General features: G+C 35.1%; 2 protein-coding genes across 2 annotated transcripts; both read right to left on the bottom strand.

The window, feature by feature from the left end:
* Positions 1-285: 285 nt before the first annotated feature.
* Positions 286-2567, bottom strand: LOC147396031 (epoxide hydrolase 1-like). The gene is made up of 4 exons (XM_086449909.1): positions 2115-2567; positions 1509-1691; positions 753-994; positions 286-619 (listed from the first exon to the last, which is right to left on the bottom strand). The coding sequence occupies exons 1-4, from the start codon at positions 2394-2396 to the stop codon at positions 373-375; spliced, it is 954 nt and encodes a 317-aa protein (XP_086306035.1). The 5' UTR covers positions 2397-2567; the 3' UTR covers positions 286-372.
* Positions 2568-2871: 304 nt separating this feature from the next.
* On the bottom strand, positions 2872-6830 carry LOC147396032 (epoxide hydrolase 1-like). Its single transcript, XM_086449763.1, has 5 exons — positions 6465-6830; positions 5714-5889; positions 4218-4338; positions 3645-3886; positions 2872-3315 (listed from the first exon to the last, which is right to left on the bottom strand). The coding sequence occupies exons 1-5, from the start codon at positions 6744-6746 to the stop codon at positions 3069-3071; spliced, it is 1068 nt and encodes a 355-aa protein (XP_086305889.1). The 5' UTR covers positions 6747-6830; the 3' UTR covers positions 2872-3068.
* Between the last annotated feature and the right edge of the window lie 9829 nt (positions 6831-16659).

The raw sequence follows: 16659 nt of genomic DNA on the forward strand, positions 1-16659 counted from the left end.
TCAATCAAGGTCCCAAAAATTCAGATGATTTAATTTTCCTGATGATATTGCTATTGATGCCCAAACAGTCAAGTCTTTTGGAGAACGCAGTTGATCTTCCTTGATGGATTCTACATTGTCTCTCAAGTTAGTTATGTTTATCAATAGCCTTGAGTGACAACCGTTGGTGCCATAAATAACACCATAGATTCACACACAACAGATAAATAGAGAGATGAAAAGCAGGTCATATAATTATACTAAACATGAAAAACCATTATTGAATATTCTTCTCCAATTCACACACACACAGACATTTATTAGAAAGGTGACAATGAAGTCTTGGAAAACTATAGGAATGCAAACGCCACCGAAAAGATTGAACGAAGCAGATCAAAAATTCCGGATGAAATCGTAAATATGTGTGCTGATTTCATTCGCTTTTTCCTGATTGATGAAGTGAGCAACACCTTGCATTACAACCACTTCTTGCAAAAGTGGCACATCTTTCTTGAATCCATCTCCATGTACATATTCTTTTATACCTGGGATATTATAGACCAGGTCTAGATCACCCACAATAAACTTAACTGGTGTTTTCACTTGTGCCCCAGTCCATGGTGCAGTCAGCTCCCAAGTTCTGCCAAAAACAAAACAAATTACTAATCAAAGTTCCTACAACTGCTCTAGAATGAATAAAGAAAAATGGGTAAGAAAATGAAAATTGAATCTAGACTTGGAAAATATTGAAGCAAAATTTGTAGCCAACATACAGGTCCATTGCGCGATAGTAGTTAAATCCTCCAGTGAATCCATTTTGTTCAAATTTGCTAGCGAAATAAGCGATGTCTTCTTCAGACAACCAAGACGGCAAGGTAGTTGGAGTATTGGGTGATATTTTAAGCCCCGTTTCTTTGGGAATAATGAATGGACCTGGATTGCGTGAAGTTAGGAAGTTTTTGAATATTGTTGCAGTATCAAAACGACTGAACTCCGCTTCCATCTCTCCAGGCTCCTGCAACCAAATTTTTTTGGTAAAACTTTTAATAAGTCCACTATTTTTAAAATTAATGTTGGGCGTATAAAGTGGAGCACTCTTTGATGCGTACTAATCAAATTTAATGGAAAGCTTTTTACATGACAACAATAAGATCAATCATACTTTATGGATTTAAAGCTTGGGATGTCAGAAGATTTCACGATCATAGAATGAGCATAGTAGAGATGAGGATATTAAGATTGATGAGTAGTAACGCTAGAAAATATAAAATAAAAAAAGGGTATATTCTTAGGAAATTTATAAATAATTTCAATATGAGATAAATTAGAAAAAAAAAATGTTTAAAATGGTTTGAACATGTATAAAGAAGACTTAGTACACAATAATTAAAATAATGATTTAGTTAATGATACAGTTAAATTAACAAAACATGATTATGTTGAGGTGGATTCCACATTTGTAACATTTTTGGTAATGCAAAGTAAGTGATTATAAGATCTAATTTATCTTAAAGCACAACAAAGATTACCTGGAATCTGCACATATAGTAGTCATCACCAAAGAGGGCACGGAAGCCATCGAGCGACTTCAATAAAGGGTTTCGAGGTAGAAAAGGGACGCTGAGGTTCACCAAGGCCTTAACTCGGTCTGGGCGAAATAAGCATAAAGACCAAGCTATCAAAGCGCCCCAGTCATGTCCCACCACAAACACCTATTAACAAAAATTGAAACAATTATAATAATTTTTTTAAATTTGGATTGATAGATTCGGGTTCACAATTTTAATTTTGACTACACTATTTCTAGAAATTGATTTTGGAATCTCTAATTATAATCTGATTTTGCTAATCTTGTTATTACATTTATGATGACAAATTATGTATACCTACCTAAGTAGCGAAAACAACGTCACTTGAGCATAAGAAAAATGGTAGGAACAGATTCTAAAATAGCAAGAAATGAGTCCATTTTTGTTTTAGGCGATTGTGAATTTTCATTATGGGAATATCACTTATATAATCTAAAACTAGGCATAACATTCAATTCTAGAATCAGAATATAGGAAAGAATCGGATTTTCAAAACCAAACCAAGATCCCCTAGTTGGAGTCATCTTTACATGGTTTTTTGCTTACCTGGTCTTGGCCAAGGGCGTCGATGAGGCAGATAATATCACCCACAATATGAAGAACAGAGTAGCTATGGAAAGAAGGCGGTGCATCGGTGTCCCCGAAGCCACGCAAGTCAGGAGCCACAGCTCGATAGCCATGGGAAGCAAGTGAGAATATCTGATGGCGCCAAGAGTACCAAAGCTCAGGGAAGCCATGAAGGAGGAGAACTACTTGACCTTGGCCTTTCTCTGCGATGTGCATGTTTATACCATTCACACTTATCATCCTATGCTCTATCCCCTCCATTTTTCTCTCTCTCCCAACTCTAAACCTTCCAGTTGAACTTGATCAGGTTTTGTTTAGAAATGGTACGGTTGTTCAAATAATATAATCGAGATCGTCGACGAATACAAGAAAACGGATAATTTTATTTTTCCATACAATTGGCTTAGCCTAGCAACTTATATTAATATACGTTACATAATAATATTATAATATATGTATAATGTGCCGGCTAAAATGTGAATGCAACATTACCTTAAGAGAGCTTCTATTGCCACACCAACTTTTGCTAACACAACCCCAAGATGTGTGCTACTTCTTTGGTTATATACATATGAATTGGAGTGGCATCAGCAAAAATTGGTGTGCACTAGAATCACTTTTTCTTAATTGTCACTAAAATGAAGATCATCACAATTTTGACTGAGAAATGTTATGGAGTCACACAGATGCATATAGCCAAAGAGATAAAAAACAGGTCTTATAATTGTACTAAATATGAAAATTTGGTGTCTCCATGTCTGAATATTCTCATGGAGACTCAAAGACATATTATTAAGGTGACAACAGTCTTAAGGGAAGTAAACAAAACGCTGCCCATCAAAGACATGAACATTCTAAGACATATTATAAGGGGGATTGTAAATGTCCCAATAGGACTATAGTGATGCCGCCTGAAGGGATAAACTAAGAAGATCAAAACTTCTTGATGAAGTTGTAAATATGTGTACTGATTTCATCTGCCTTTTCTTGCTGGATGAAGTGAGCAACTCCTTCCATTAAAACTACTTCCTGCAGGAGCGGCACGTCTTTCTTGAATTCATCTCCATTTACATATTCTTTAATACCCGGGATACCAAACACCAGGTCCAAGTCCCCTGCAATAAACTTAGTCGGTACTTTTACTTGTGCCCCGGTCCATGGTGCTGTGAGCTCCCACATTCTGAAAAAAAAAAAAATTGAATTTTTTTTACTATTCAAGGTAGAGCTGTCAATGGGTAGTGTCAGGTCGAGCTTCATTGAGGCTAAGACTTGATCGAACCCATATGAGCTTGGGCTGAGTTTTGAGCTCAGCCCCCAACAAGTACTCTAAAATGGAAATAATATGGCATAAAAAAAAATTGAATCTAGAATAGGCATGGAACAATTACATAAACAAAATTAAATCTCATGAAACAGAAAAAAGTTCTTGGGCAGCTTCTTCTTGGTCTTTTTTTTTTACTATTTAAAAATAAAAGTAAAGTTTTAAACCAAAGTTTGTGGCAAACGTACAGGTCGAAAGCTCGGTAGTAGTTGAATCCTCCAGTGAAGCCTTTTTGTTCAAATACGCTAGCGAAATAAGTGATGTCTTCTTCAGACAACCATGAAGGTAAGGGAATCGGAGCATTAGGTGGAACTCCAAGTCCTGTATCTTTGGGTATCATGATTGGACCTGGATCACGTAAAGTTAGGAAGAACTTTATTACTGTTGCAGCACCAACACGAGCGAACTCGGCTTCCATCTCACCAGGCTCCTATGACGACATAATTAAGTAAAATATACTTAGTTATCAGCGAAAACATTTAACCATAGGTGTTGCACAAAATAATTCATAGTCATTGTACAGAAATAGATTCAAGAACGATAAAGAAAGAAAATAAAGCAAGATGCGATCACACACAAAAACACAAAGATTTTTATGTGGTTCCCTCAAGATTGAGGTATGTCCAGAGATCAAACTGATTCCACTATGAAGAAAAATTGACAGTTATAGATTACACCCTTCTACAGAAAAAAGGAATATTAATACCCCGAGGAAAATTTAACTAGAGTTTTACATAATACCAATGAAATTATAGAAATACCATTGGGAAAATTTCTTTCAGGAACTCTGCCCCCTGAACCCCCGTCTTCCAAGCAGGAAATTGATTAGAACCTGTAATATGAAAAGTGAAGTCCAGGCTGGGGGACAGGAAATTGATGCAAAGATGAGAAAATTATGAGGGTATGACCCATAGAATTAATAATGAATTGTGTTGCGAGATGTCTAGTGTTCCTAAGTTGGGCTTGGGTTTCAAGAGGCCAATTCAGAGGTAAAAGGGGCATTTTTTGTGGGGGTAGGGGCTTAGGAAAATGATGCAAAGATGAGAAAATTACGAGGGTGTGACCCATAGAATTAATAATGAATTGTGTTGCGAGATGTCTAGTGTTCCTAAGTTGGGCTTGGATTTCAAGAGGCCAATTCAGAAGTAAAAGGGGCATTTTTTGTGGGGTAGGGGCTTAGCCTGAAGGAAATTTGCTAAACCATGTAAACCCTTGTGTTCTTTGTGTGTGTATGCCTTTCAACCTGATTCTTGTTCTTGTTTCTCTTCTGCACAACAAATGAACAAGTGGAGGGGAACTCCTAAACTGTTATGTGCTCTAGATGTACTGACTAAACTAAAAGAAAATTGTTTTTACAAGACAACTATTAGAAAATAGTTGTTAAGATATGTCATTCTTCAATTTTTTTTTTTTTATATAATAAATCATGAAAATAAATTAAAAAAATACATTTAAATGTTCAAAATTAAGAGCATAAGATTCTCAATTTGTCATTCACGATAAATAAAAAAATCATCAGAAATGATCATAATCATCGTTGAAAAACCTAACTATGTGAAGAAGATGAGAAAAGTGTAGTTTGGGTATTTCAAAAATATTATAATGTGAAATGAGGTTCAGAGAATATTAACAAAAGAAAAATTTACTAAATGGATACTGCCTAAAACTTAGGGACTATTTAGAAAAATGTCACTCCACCAAAGTCCTTTAAGTAATTTTCCCTTCTTTAAAGTAAGGTCTTTAAAGTAGGGGTAATGTTAAAGGCACACCCCAATTATTACCAAGGGCGCCCCACACCATAGCCAATTTGTTTGTCCTATATGGGTTAAAAGTGATTTACAAAGGAAATGAACAATTTACAGTTCTACAACTTGTTTTGATGGGGTTAGAAGTTTCAAAATGGGCTAATTTTTGGTGAGGATGATCTCGACACCATAGAGATCATCCTTACCAAAAATCAGTTCATTCCAAAAATTTTAACCCATATAACACCAAAAAAAATAAAATTGACTATGATGAGGGTGCCCTTGGTAATAATTGGGGTGCCTTTAACCCTACCCCTCAAAGAAGTGCTACATTGAAAAGAAACCGTGGGTGGCAGTTGCACTTCTTTGTCGTAAAAAGACAAATATAAAGAAGTCCTATTACTTCAAAGTTTCAATAAAACAAAACAAAACAAAACAAAGCATTTGTAGTACTTTTGAGATCGACAATTGTGAAGAAAAAGGATAAAAAAAAGCTTTGTAGTAATCGTCACCTCAACATGTAGTAGTCCTCACCAAAGAGGGTCTCAAAGCCCTTTAGAGAACTTATTGAAGGATTTCGAGGCAAATAAGGGACGCTCAGACTCACAAAAGCCTTAACTCGGTCCGGTCGAAACAAGCATAAATGCCAAGCCATGAATGCACCCCAATCATGTCCCACCACAAACACCTATTAACAATCATTCAAACAATCAGAATCAATGAATCAATTTTGGATTATTAGAGAATCACTTCTCCTTGATAGGAAAAAAGGTTTTTTCTTTTACAATTTAGGAGAAATGACCAAAAAAAATGTATAGAGAAAATTGTGAAATTCTCATTTCAGCAAATTATTCATTTTAATTTTAAAATGTTTTAATTCCAAAAATTGTAAATTAGCATTATTTGGAATTAATTCTCATTTCCTGTTCGGTAAAAGTTTTAATTTTGAAAACGATAATTTGCCGTTTTCAAAATTAAAATCTGATTCCAGATTTCAATTTTTGAAGAGAGATGGTATTAGCACACGAACTTTTACTTATAATACACCAACCCATCTGGAAACAACTACGTAATTCCAAAACGATTGGTGTGTTGTAAGTAAAAGTTAGTGCAGTAATAGAATTTTTCTTCTGGACAAGGGTATATTCTATTGACAAGGTTATTTTTGTAATTTAACTTCAAATTTTTTCCTCCTCACTTTTTTATGATCTTGATAGATAAACCGCATAATAAAATCAGATTTTAGAATCGGAAATTTCTCACTTGGTCTTGACCAAGGGCGTCGATGAGGGAGATTAGATCACCAATAATATGGTGAACAGAGTAGGCTTGGAAGGAAGGTGGAGCATCAGTTCCGCCATAGCCGCGCATATCAGGAGCCACGGCTCGGTAGCCATGAGAAGCGAGGGAGACTATCTGGTGTCGCCAGGAGTACCAAAGCTCAGGAAAGCCGTGAAGTAGGAGAACAACTGGGCCTTGGCCTTTCTCTGCTATGTGCATGTTTATGCCATTAACTGCTATCGTTCTGTGCTCTATCCCCTCCATCTCTCTCTCTCTCTCACTTTCTTTTCAAATGTGATGATGTCTTCAAGAGTTGAACAAAGTTTATTTTTATAATGGGAAATGGTGGAATGACACAGGGTATTATAATATTTTAAGAGAGACTATTACGGTATTCCCCCCCCCCCACCCCACCCCACCCCACCCCACCCCCACTTACTAATATTGAAAATCATTTAGGGTATGTTTGATTGCATGGAAAGTCACTTTCCATGGAATTTGAAATCCATGGAAAATTAGTTGTGGAAAATAGGTAAGGTTGGAAAATCAAATTTCATTGTTTGATTTCATTTGGATAAAATCATGGAAAAAATATGAGAAAAAATAAGAAGAGGAGAAGGAGGATGTAGCGACGACGAGGGCGACGGTGGCGGCGACGACGGAGACAGCGGCGGTGGCGGTGGCTACTACGACGACGACGACGGTGGTGGCGGCGACGATGAAGGTAAGTGAGGAAAATGGGGAGAGAACTTGGTGGTGGTGGTGGTGGCGGAGGAGGTGAGGGATGGAGAAGAAGAAAAATAAGAAGAGAGAGAGAGAAGGTGGTCGGAGACGGAGCCGACGACGACGGCGATGACGACGACGGCAAGGTTAGTGTAATGGTGGTGGTGGTGGTGGTAGGGAATAATTGATGATGGAAAACATGGGTGGATTTCATTTTTCCACCCATATGGGTGGGAAAGTGAAATCCATGATTTAGTAGACTTTTTGAATGGGGTGGAAATGAATTCCATTTCCATGTGCAATCAAACACTTGAAAAATGTCATTTTCCATGGAAATTGATTTTTCACCTTATTGAACACTAATAGCTATTCTAGTGTTTGATTGCACATGAAAAATAAGGTGGAAAATCAATTTCCATGGAAAATGACATTTTTCAAGTGTTTGATTGCACATGGAAATGGAATTCATTTCCACCTCATTCAAAAAGTCCACTAAATCATGGATTTCACTTTTCCACCCATATGGGTGGAAAAATGAAATCCACCCATGTTTTCCATCATCAATTATTCCCTACCACCACCACCACCATTACACTAACCTTGCCGTCGTCGTCATCGCCGTCGTCACCATCGCCGTCGCCGTCGGCTCCGTCTCCGACCACCTTCTCTCTCTCTCTTCTTATTTTTCTTCTTCTCCATCCCTCACCTCCTCCGCCACCACCACCACCACCAAGTTCTCCCCTCATTTTCCTCACTTACTTTCATCGTCACCGTCACCACCGTCGTCGTCGTCGTCGCCGCCGCCACCGCCTCCACCATCGTCATCGTAGCAGCCACCGCCACCGTCGCTGTCGTCGCCGCCACCGTCACCCTCGTCGTCGCCACATCCTCCTTCTCCTCTTCTTATTTTTTCTCATATGTTTTCCATGATTTTATCTAAGTGAAATCAAACAATGGAATTTGATTTTCCAACCCTACCTATTTTCCACAACTAATTTTCCATGGATTTCAAATTCCATGGAAAGTGACTTTCCATGCAATCAATAGACCCTGTTGGAGGAGTTTCTTTCTGGTTAATGTGGCGGTACAAACTTTTCTTTTCTTAATTTTATAATAACGATAAGACATTGTTCAGACTTAAAGTTGAATCTGTAGTTGATTACCAGAGATATTTTCTCTCTCTCTCTCTCTCTCTCTAACGTTTCAAATGTGATGTCTTCGAAGAGTTCAAGGCCAAGAAGTTTATCTTTATAGTTTCTTAAGAGAGACTATTCTATACCACAGCCAAAGTCTTAATTTTAATGATTTATGATAAACAATAAAAAATGAATTGATTTTCTAAAAGTTCTAAAGATTTCGTTGTAACTTTTTATTCGAATGTCCATTTTGCAATTATAATATATGCATTTTATGTATTTCAAGAATTTTATCTAATATTGAAATGAAAAAAAATTAAAACAAATTTACAATGTGAAGCTCAAAAATTTGTATTGTTGAGTTTGACAATTTTTAAAATTTTTGAAACTCAATGATAAAGACATTTAATTTATTTTCCTTCAATCGATCTTGAAAATGTGGGGTATCTCAATAATCACCAAAACATTTAAGGATAGTCCTACATAATGAAAAAAGTTTTTTTTTTGCTCAAAGACTTTTTCCTTGTATAGGATCCAGGATCGTCGACCAATGCCATTGGTCTGTATGTATTGAGAGTATTTATCCCCTAATTTACAAAACTACTCACATCAGGCTGCATGTGTAAGTCAAACGAGAGTATGTGTGTTGAAGATATACCAAGAACCATGTATCAAATCAACACACAATCAAGAGGTGTTTGTACTCTACATTCAAATCAATCTTGTGTTGAAGATATATATACAAAGAATAATAATTTTCTAACTTAGAAAGTCTTCAATCTATCATTTCCATGTCCTTGCTAAGCTGAGTATACTGAGTGAAAACTTTATATTAGAAAATCAGCACCCATAAAAAAGAGATTTGCACAAATATATTAGTGCTACACACTCAAGCAAATCTTGGATTGAAGATATACATAATTAAAATGAAGATGTTGAATCCACCAGGGGTGTGCCTTAGTCTAATACCAACAATTAGAATTTACTCCTTTAGGTTGTGAGTTTAAAATTAAGGATTATTTCTTAATTAAAATGTCACATGTATTATGTGAGTCGGTGAATGTGATCATGGATTAGTCCTGTCGGGTATGATTGGAAAATTTAGGTTGGGCCTGTCCTATGAAGTACCTGATAGATTGGATTATGATGCTCTACCAACGAAGCAAACACACGTTTCAAAAACATAAATATATAAAAAAAAAAATGAAAATATTGAAGATATGCATGATCAAAATGAATATGTGCAATCGGACATCAAAGAAAAGATTACCATCAAAATAGATCCAACCAAGTTATCAATTAAATTTATGTAAATAATATATATTCAAATTTGTCTTTTTTTTCTCTTTTTTTTTTTCTTCTTTTGAGTGTCTATGTAGATAGTGGATCGAGTCCATGTCTGAACTTTGCCCAGTATATAGACCATGATCTTGCCTGAGGACTAGTCCCAAGCTGTAAAACACGTACAAAAACTTCTAGAAATATTCATTGAAAATTTGTGCCACTTTCCAACTTCTTGAGTTGTTTCTTTTGCTCTTTATTTATATTATATTAATGAGAACGTTGCAAGGAAAAAAATCTAAATTTGAGCAAAGCATTTCTCCCTAAATCACCCAAGTACAATTGTACCTCAAATTTAATTGGCTCATATGATGTCACGTGCAGCTGTGTTTTTGGACCAGATTCGTGTGCGGTTCCCATCACCATGGCACCGCAAGGAAAATGTCACTTTCAATCCTAATTTTATATTAAAAGAAAAAAGTAAAAAAAAATGACAAAATATAAAGGATCCCTCAGTAGCCCAACCTTTGAATTCTTGCTTGACAAGATACTTCTTCTTCTTCTACATCATCAATTACGTATGCAGTATGTGGAGTCTAATATGTGAAATGTGACATTTTCTTAGGTGGATTCATATCTGAATATATTCTTATGCAACCTACAACACACAAGACACTCAAGACTTATTATATATTAAGGTGACAATAGTCTTGAGAGAAGAAGAGATGAACACTGAGACTTATTGTAAAGGAGATTGTAAATGTCTCAATGGAACTATAGTGAGGCTGCCCGAAGGGACAAATGTATAAGATCAAAACTTCTTGACAAAGTTGTAAATATGTGCACTGATTTGCGTAACAACGTAAACCCTTGTATTATTTGTGTGTGTTTGCCTTTTCGATCTGATTTTTGTTCTTGTTTCACTTCTACACAACAAGTGGATAAAGCAGAGGATATATAGCTCCTAATCTGCTAATTTGTTCTCTACATGTAATAACTAAACTAAAGAAAATTATTTTACAAGACAACTCTTAGAAAATAGTTGTTAATTAAGATTTTAAAATTCAATTGGAATCACTACAAAAATTAGGGCATTTAGGGGCTCTTATTTTGGGCGGTTTTGTTGAAGGGTCGGGATAAAAAAATGAAAGGGGCTTTTGGAGGCGGTTTCGTCGGAAACATCGTGGAAGAATAAAGAGATAGATTGATTTAGGGCTTTTAGGCCCTCTAATTTTGGGAGGTTTTGTTGAAGGGTCGGGATAAGAAAATGAAAGAGGCTTCTGGAGGCGGTTTCGTTGGAAATGCCGTGGAAGAACAAAGAGGTAGATCAATTGGAGGCAGTTTCATCAGAAATGTTGTAGAGGAACAAAGAGATAGATCGATCGGAGATGTTTTTCAAAAAATGCCACACAAACTAGATCAGTGAGAGCATTTATTGGGAAAAAGCCACAAAATCCAGATCAATGGGCCATTTGTTAAGGAAAGGCCTTTCTGTGTTTTGGTGCGATTCATTTGGCGCAATTCTTTTCAATCTGCTCTCTTCTCACGCAATCTGTTCCATTTCTCTCACTTCGATAGGGAGCTCTCTCTCAAAATCAGACTCTCTCTTAATCTGTTCAAACTGAAGGCTCATTAGGTTTGTTTGTTTGTTTGTTTTTGTTTTTGTTTTTTTTTTTTCCGAGCTCTCAATCTATTCTAGTGTTAGGCCTAACAATCTAAATCAGTGATATTGGGTTTTTTATTTATTATTTCTCCAGATCTATGAGTTTTACCTCTTGGTCTTTATCCATTTTTCTATATAATATTTAGTTGTTTTGGTACTAAGGTTCATCAGTTTTTTTTGTTTGTTTGTTATCAAAACATTAATGAGGTTTGATAATTTATTTTTTGAATAGATTTCAAATGAAAATCCTAATTTCTATAGTGTTGATTCAATTTTTGGTTCGATTTCAAACCAAAATCCTAATTTCTATAATTTTAATTCTATTTTTGGTTCAATTTCAAACCAAAATCCTAATCTATCATTTTTATAGCTAGGATTTTAATAAAATAATGTGGTAGTTTTGATTACGGTGTGGCAATGGATCCCTGAACACTAGATTCCATTTTCTAGGTTTTTAATATCGAGATGAGATCATCTCAATTGAGCTTCCTACATTGACAAATAGGTTTTTTTAAGGTTTCTATCAAGAAGGAGAATGTTTGATTTCTTTAATTTTGCTTTGTTTTAATTTATGTTTTTCTCTTTCCCTAATTCATTATCTTTAGAGCTTTTCTACAATTTGAAGTCTTCTTAGCACCCAATTTCAGTGTTCTTTTCCATATTAGTGATATTTAATTTACTCTTTGAGATAAATAATCTTTTATAGATGAAACTCAGTCATATTTCATTTCATTTTAAATTATAGATATAGGTTTGAATATGGACTTAATCTGCTTTAATTATTCCTATAATGTAGTTATTAGCAAATTTGAACTCTCTTATTGGATGGATTCTTCACCTGAAATGTTTTGTTCGTTTTAGGATCAACAACTCATATCTACCCTCAATTGCACTTAATTTTATCATTATTGATACTTCATTTGTATTATAATCTACTAGTTGGGTCTTTGCCAATTTGAAGGCACGAAGAGTTTTTTTTATAAATATTTTGCAAGACAAATGTTTAAAGAGCAGATTGTGATGGATGGAAGGAGTTCATGGAAGAGCAGATTATGGGAGAAAAGTTCTACTTCAATGAGGTTGAGGAAGGAGCTTCTCATCTTGATAAGGATAGTTGTTTGCTGGTATTTCCACTCACTACCTAGCTAACACAATTTGAGATGTATTAGTATGCATCCATTCCTTGAAATTGTAAATTTTACATGCATGCATTTAGTCTCATATATTTACAAAAAAATTTGGGCATATGTGTTTGTACTTAGTCCATGTATTGGATGCCTTTTGGATAGATGTGTACTCAAAATCTCAACATCACTAGCTTAATTTTACAGATTTACACCTGTCAAATATCTTAAAATTTGACAAGCCAAGGCGTCAAAATTTTCATTCTGAATTTTTTTTTGTAAGCCCAAACAGTCAAATTAATGGAGGAGGGGAGAGAGTCGTTGAGTTTGAGGAAGATAAAAAATTTCAACGATCCTTAATTGTCAAAATTTGATTTTTAAATTTAGTAGTTGAATTTTCTAATTTTCACATAGTGTTGGCCAAGATTTTCAAAATAACATGAGTTGTCTCAGTTGTCAAATGAAACGACATGTGAAATGAGTCACATTGGTTGTGGCATCATATCGAGATGACTTTCAATATCAGACAAGAGTTGAAACCATGTATTCAACCAATGAAACAAGTGATGGTGATCCGCCAATTTTTTGAGCCATAATTTCATTTACAAAATCTTGAAATTTTCCCTTTTAGAAAGACTTTGAAAGACATTTCATTAATGAGATTCTTTAATAACTCAAACGCTAACAACACCGATTTAATGTCATCTTTGAATGATTTTTTGCTCAGTGTTGTGAGCAAATTTGCTCACAGCCCAACATCAGTTTGACATGTGATGCGGATGACATCAGTAATAGAGAGAGTTTCTCCCTTTTGCCCGTCGCCCTCTGTCCATCGATTTATTTTTTAAGATTTTAAATTTTAAAAAGAGTGGTTGAGCCCACATTAATTATCGAATCGACAATCCAACAACACAACCGTCTGCATTTCATGAAAATGTTCATATATATATATATATATATATGGGAAGCGTTTAGAGGCCCTAAAGAGAGCCAAACACTTTTGAAAATAGGGGTTAGAAGTTTCGAAATTGACTGATTTTTTGTGAGGATGATCTTTTCGTGGATCATCCAATTTTTATAAACCACTTTTGATGAGATTAGAAGTTTCGGAATGGGTTGATTTTTGGTGAGAATGATCTCCTCATCATAAAGATCATCCTCACAAAAAATCAGCTCATTCTGAGATCTCTAACCCATACATTGAAAAAATATTTGATACAATGTTTGACTCTCTTTAGGGCCTCCAAACACTACCTTTTATATATATATATATATATATATATAAGGTCTCATTGTACGCTTTACCCTACACTTTACCCTACGTGTTTTGTCCTACATGGGTTAGAAGTTTTGGAATAAGCTGATTTTTGGTGAGGATGATCTCTATGGTGAGGAGATTCATAAAAAATCAGCCCATTCCAAAACTTTTAACCTCATAAAAATGGTTTACAAAAAATGGACGGTCCACAAATTTTCAACTTGTAAACATGGGACTAGAAATTTCGGAATGGGCTGATTTTTGGTGAGGAGGATCTTCTAACCGTAGAGATCATCCTTACCAAAAATCAGCCCATTTCAAAACTTCTAACCCATGTAGGACAAAACACATTTGGTAAAGCGTAGGGTAAAGTGTAGGGTGTTGAACATTTCCCATCTATATATATATATATATATATATATATAGGGAAATGTTCAGCACCCTAAGTTTTACCACACACTTTAACAAACGTTTTTTGTCCTACATGGGTTAGAAGTTTTGGAATGAGCTGATTTTTGGTAAGGATGATCTCTATGATTAGAAGATCATCCTCCCCAAAAATCAGCCCATTCCGAAATGTTTAGCCCCATGTTTACACGTTGAAAAATCGTGGACCGTCCATTTTTTGTAAATCAATTTTGATGGGGTTAGAAGTTTTGGAATGAGCTGATTTTTGGTGAGGATGATCTTCTCACCATAGAGATCATCCTCACCAAAAATCAGCTCATTCCGAAACTTCTAACCCATGTAAGACAAAACGCGTTTGTTAAAGTGTGTGGTAAAACTAAGGGTGCCGAACGGGACCTATATATATATATATATATATATATATATATATATATATATATATATATATAGGGGCGTTCAATGGCCAACTTTTTAGCAAACTTTTTGGCAAAACATTTTTCAAAACATGAGTTAGAGGTTTTGGAATGGGCTGATTTTTGGTGAGGATGATCTCTACGGTGAGGAGATCATAGAGATCATCCTCACCAAAAATCAGCCCATTCCAAAACTTCTAATCCCATCAAAAATAGTTTACAAAAAATGGACGGTCCACGATTTTTCAGCTGGTAAACATGGGTTAGAAGTTTTGGAATGGGCTGATTTTTGGTGAGGATGATCTAAGACGGGCTGGGATAAACCAATCAAGTTGATATAAAATTATTTATTAATCTATTAATATCTAAATACTTCCAATTGTTTAGTTTTTATATAAAATACCGTTGATTAGAAAGCATGGTCAAAAGATAAAATATCTCAGTTGACTCAACTTAGTTATACTGATTTACACACCGTGAAAAAGACCCATATTTAATGGTCAAATTTCTTAAAATTTGATGGATCAAGGTGTTGAATTTTTCATTGTGATTTATTTTTTCAATGGGCGGAAAGCGTCAAACTATTGGAGATGGGAGTAAAAGAACACAACAAGATTTGAAACCAATTCTGATTTGGAGCCATTCCTCCACAACTGAATGCAACTGATTCTCCTGATATGTAGTAAGTTGCTAACTGTGTGACTGATTAGTAACTGATCTCTTGATGTATATTTATATGTACCTGTCTATTTTGAAAATTACTGTGGAAAATTAATCTTTTTAAACTGTCTTTGACCTGTTTCTTCTGATGGAAAAATTCGACAACTCTAAATCGTCGAATCTGGAGAACATAAAAACTTTCAATGACCCTTTACTGTCAAAATTCGATTTTAAAAATCATGGGCCTTGGCGCATTGAATTTTCCAATTGTCAAATGAGACGACATGTGAAAAAAGACACTAAATGTCTGTATCGTTGTGGAATGATATGGATCTCAGTATCAGATGAGATTTGAAACCATGGATTCAATCACTGAATTAAGTGAACCAGTAATTTTCTTGAGCCATTCTAATATACAAAATCTTGAAATTTTCCCTTTTGAAAAGATTTTAAAAGATATGTCATTAATGAGATTCTTTTATACGTCAATACACATTTAATGTCATATTCTATGACATATTTAATGTTGTATTCTATACCCATCGATGTCTAACTGAGATGGTAAGAGGCAATTGGGTGTACTCCCCAGGTCGAGACTTTGAATCTCTATAACCCCTCTACCGATGTCTAGCTGCGTGGCTATTTAAAGGCTTCACATGACAAGGTGGAATGGTGCCTGCGGGTCAGGGTCAGTCCTATGGATAAGGTTGGTCTTTGGATCTCAGGGATTGCATCGTTAAAAAAAAAAAGTTATATTCTATGAGAAACTAGACTAAAATGCCCTCAATTTCAACCTCTTGCAACGCAGACACCTTGTTTGAAGGAGATGTAATCTTTAGTGAAGACGAGGGTGCAAAGTGTGTTGTTAGTGTTTGGTTAGTTTCCACCCAACCAAATTGAACCAAACCACGTTCAACCAATTTGATAAAAGGCTCATTTGAAGAAACACAGCCTTCAACCAAATTGATTTTGTAGAACTCTATATAAGAATTGCAATTGAGAAATTGGGGGAAGGCATCTTTTGGGTCTAAAAGCATTTCTTGAAATTGATGGGCATTTGATAAAAAAAATTGCTTCATTATGCTTTATATTGTATTTGAATACACATAATCTTTACTGTTATAATAAGAAAAGGCCTTTCTCTGCTATGTGCACTTTTATACCATTCACCACTTATCATCCTATGCTTTATCCCCTCCATTTTCTCTCTCCAAACTCTAGACCTTCCGGTTGAACTTGAAACAAGTTTTCTATAAAAATAGTACAGTTGTTGAAATAATATAATTGAGATCCACGACAAGTACAAGAAAACAGATAATTTTATTTTTCCATGCAATTGGCCTGGCCTAACAACTTATATTAAAATATGTTACATAATAATATATTAAGTATGTAGAATGTGCCAGCTAAAATGTGAAATGTGTCATTTTCTTAATTGTAACTAAAATGAAGATCAACACAATTTTGAATGAGAAATGTTAAACAGACACACAGAAACATAGAGCAAGAGA

Source organism: Akebia trifoliata, chromosome 8, assembly GCF_017979445.1.
Source record: "Akebia trifoliata isolate Shusen 1 chromosome 8, ASM1797944v1, whole genome shotgun sequence".
In the NCBI taxonomy this organism is placed as follows: domain Eukaryota; kingdom Viridiplantae; phylum Streptophyta; class Magnoliopsida; order Ranunculales; family Lardizabalaceae; genus Akebia; species Akebia trifoliata.

Coding starts and splice junctions, on each gene's coding strand:
- LOC147396031 (XM_086449909.1), bottom strand. CDS start 2,396: ATGGAGGGGATAGAGCATAGGATGATAAGTGTGAATGGTATAAACATG. Junction 1,692..2,114: donor ACGCCCTTGGCCAAGACCAG/GTAAGCAAAAAA, acceptor TTTTGTTAATAG/GTGTTTGTGGTGGGACATGA. Junction 620..752: donor TACTATCGCGCAATGGACCT/GTATGTTGGCTA, acceptor TGTTTTTGGCAG/AACTTGGGAGCTGACTGCAC.
- LOC147396032 (XM_086449763.1), bottom strand. CDS start 6,746: ATGGAGGGGATAGAGCACAGAACGATAGCAGTTAATGGCATAAACATG. Junction 4,339..5,713: donor GAGGACTACTACATGTTGAG/GTGACGATTACT, acceptor ATTTTCTCATCT/TTGCATCAATTTCCTGTCCC. Junction 3,316..3,644: donor TACTACCGAGCTTTCGACCT/GTACGTTTGCCA, acceptor TTTTTTTTTCAG/AATGTGGGAGCTCACAGCAC.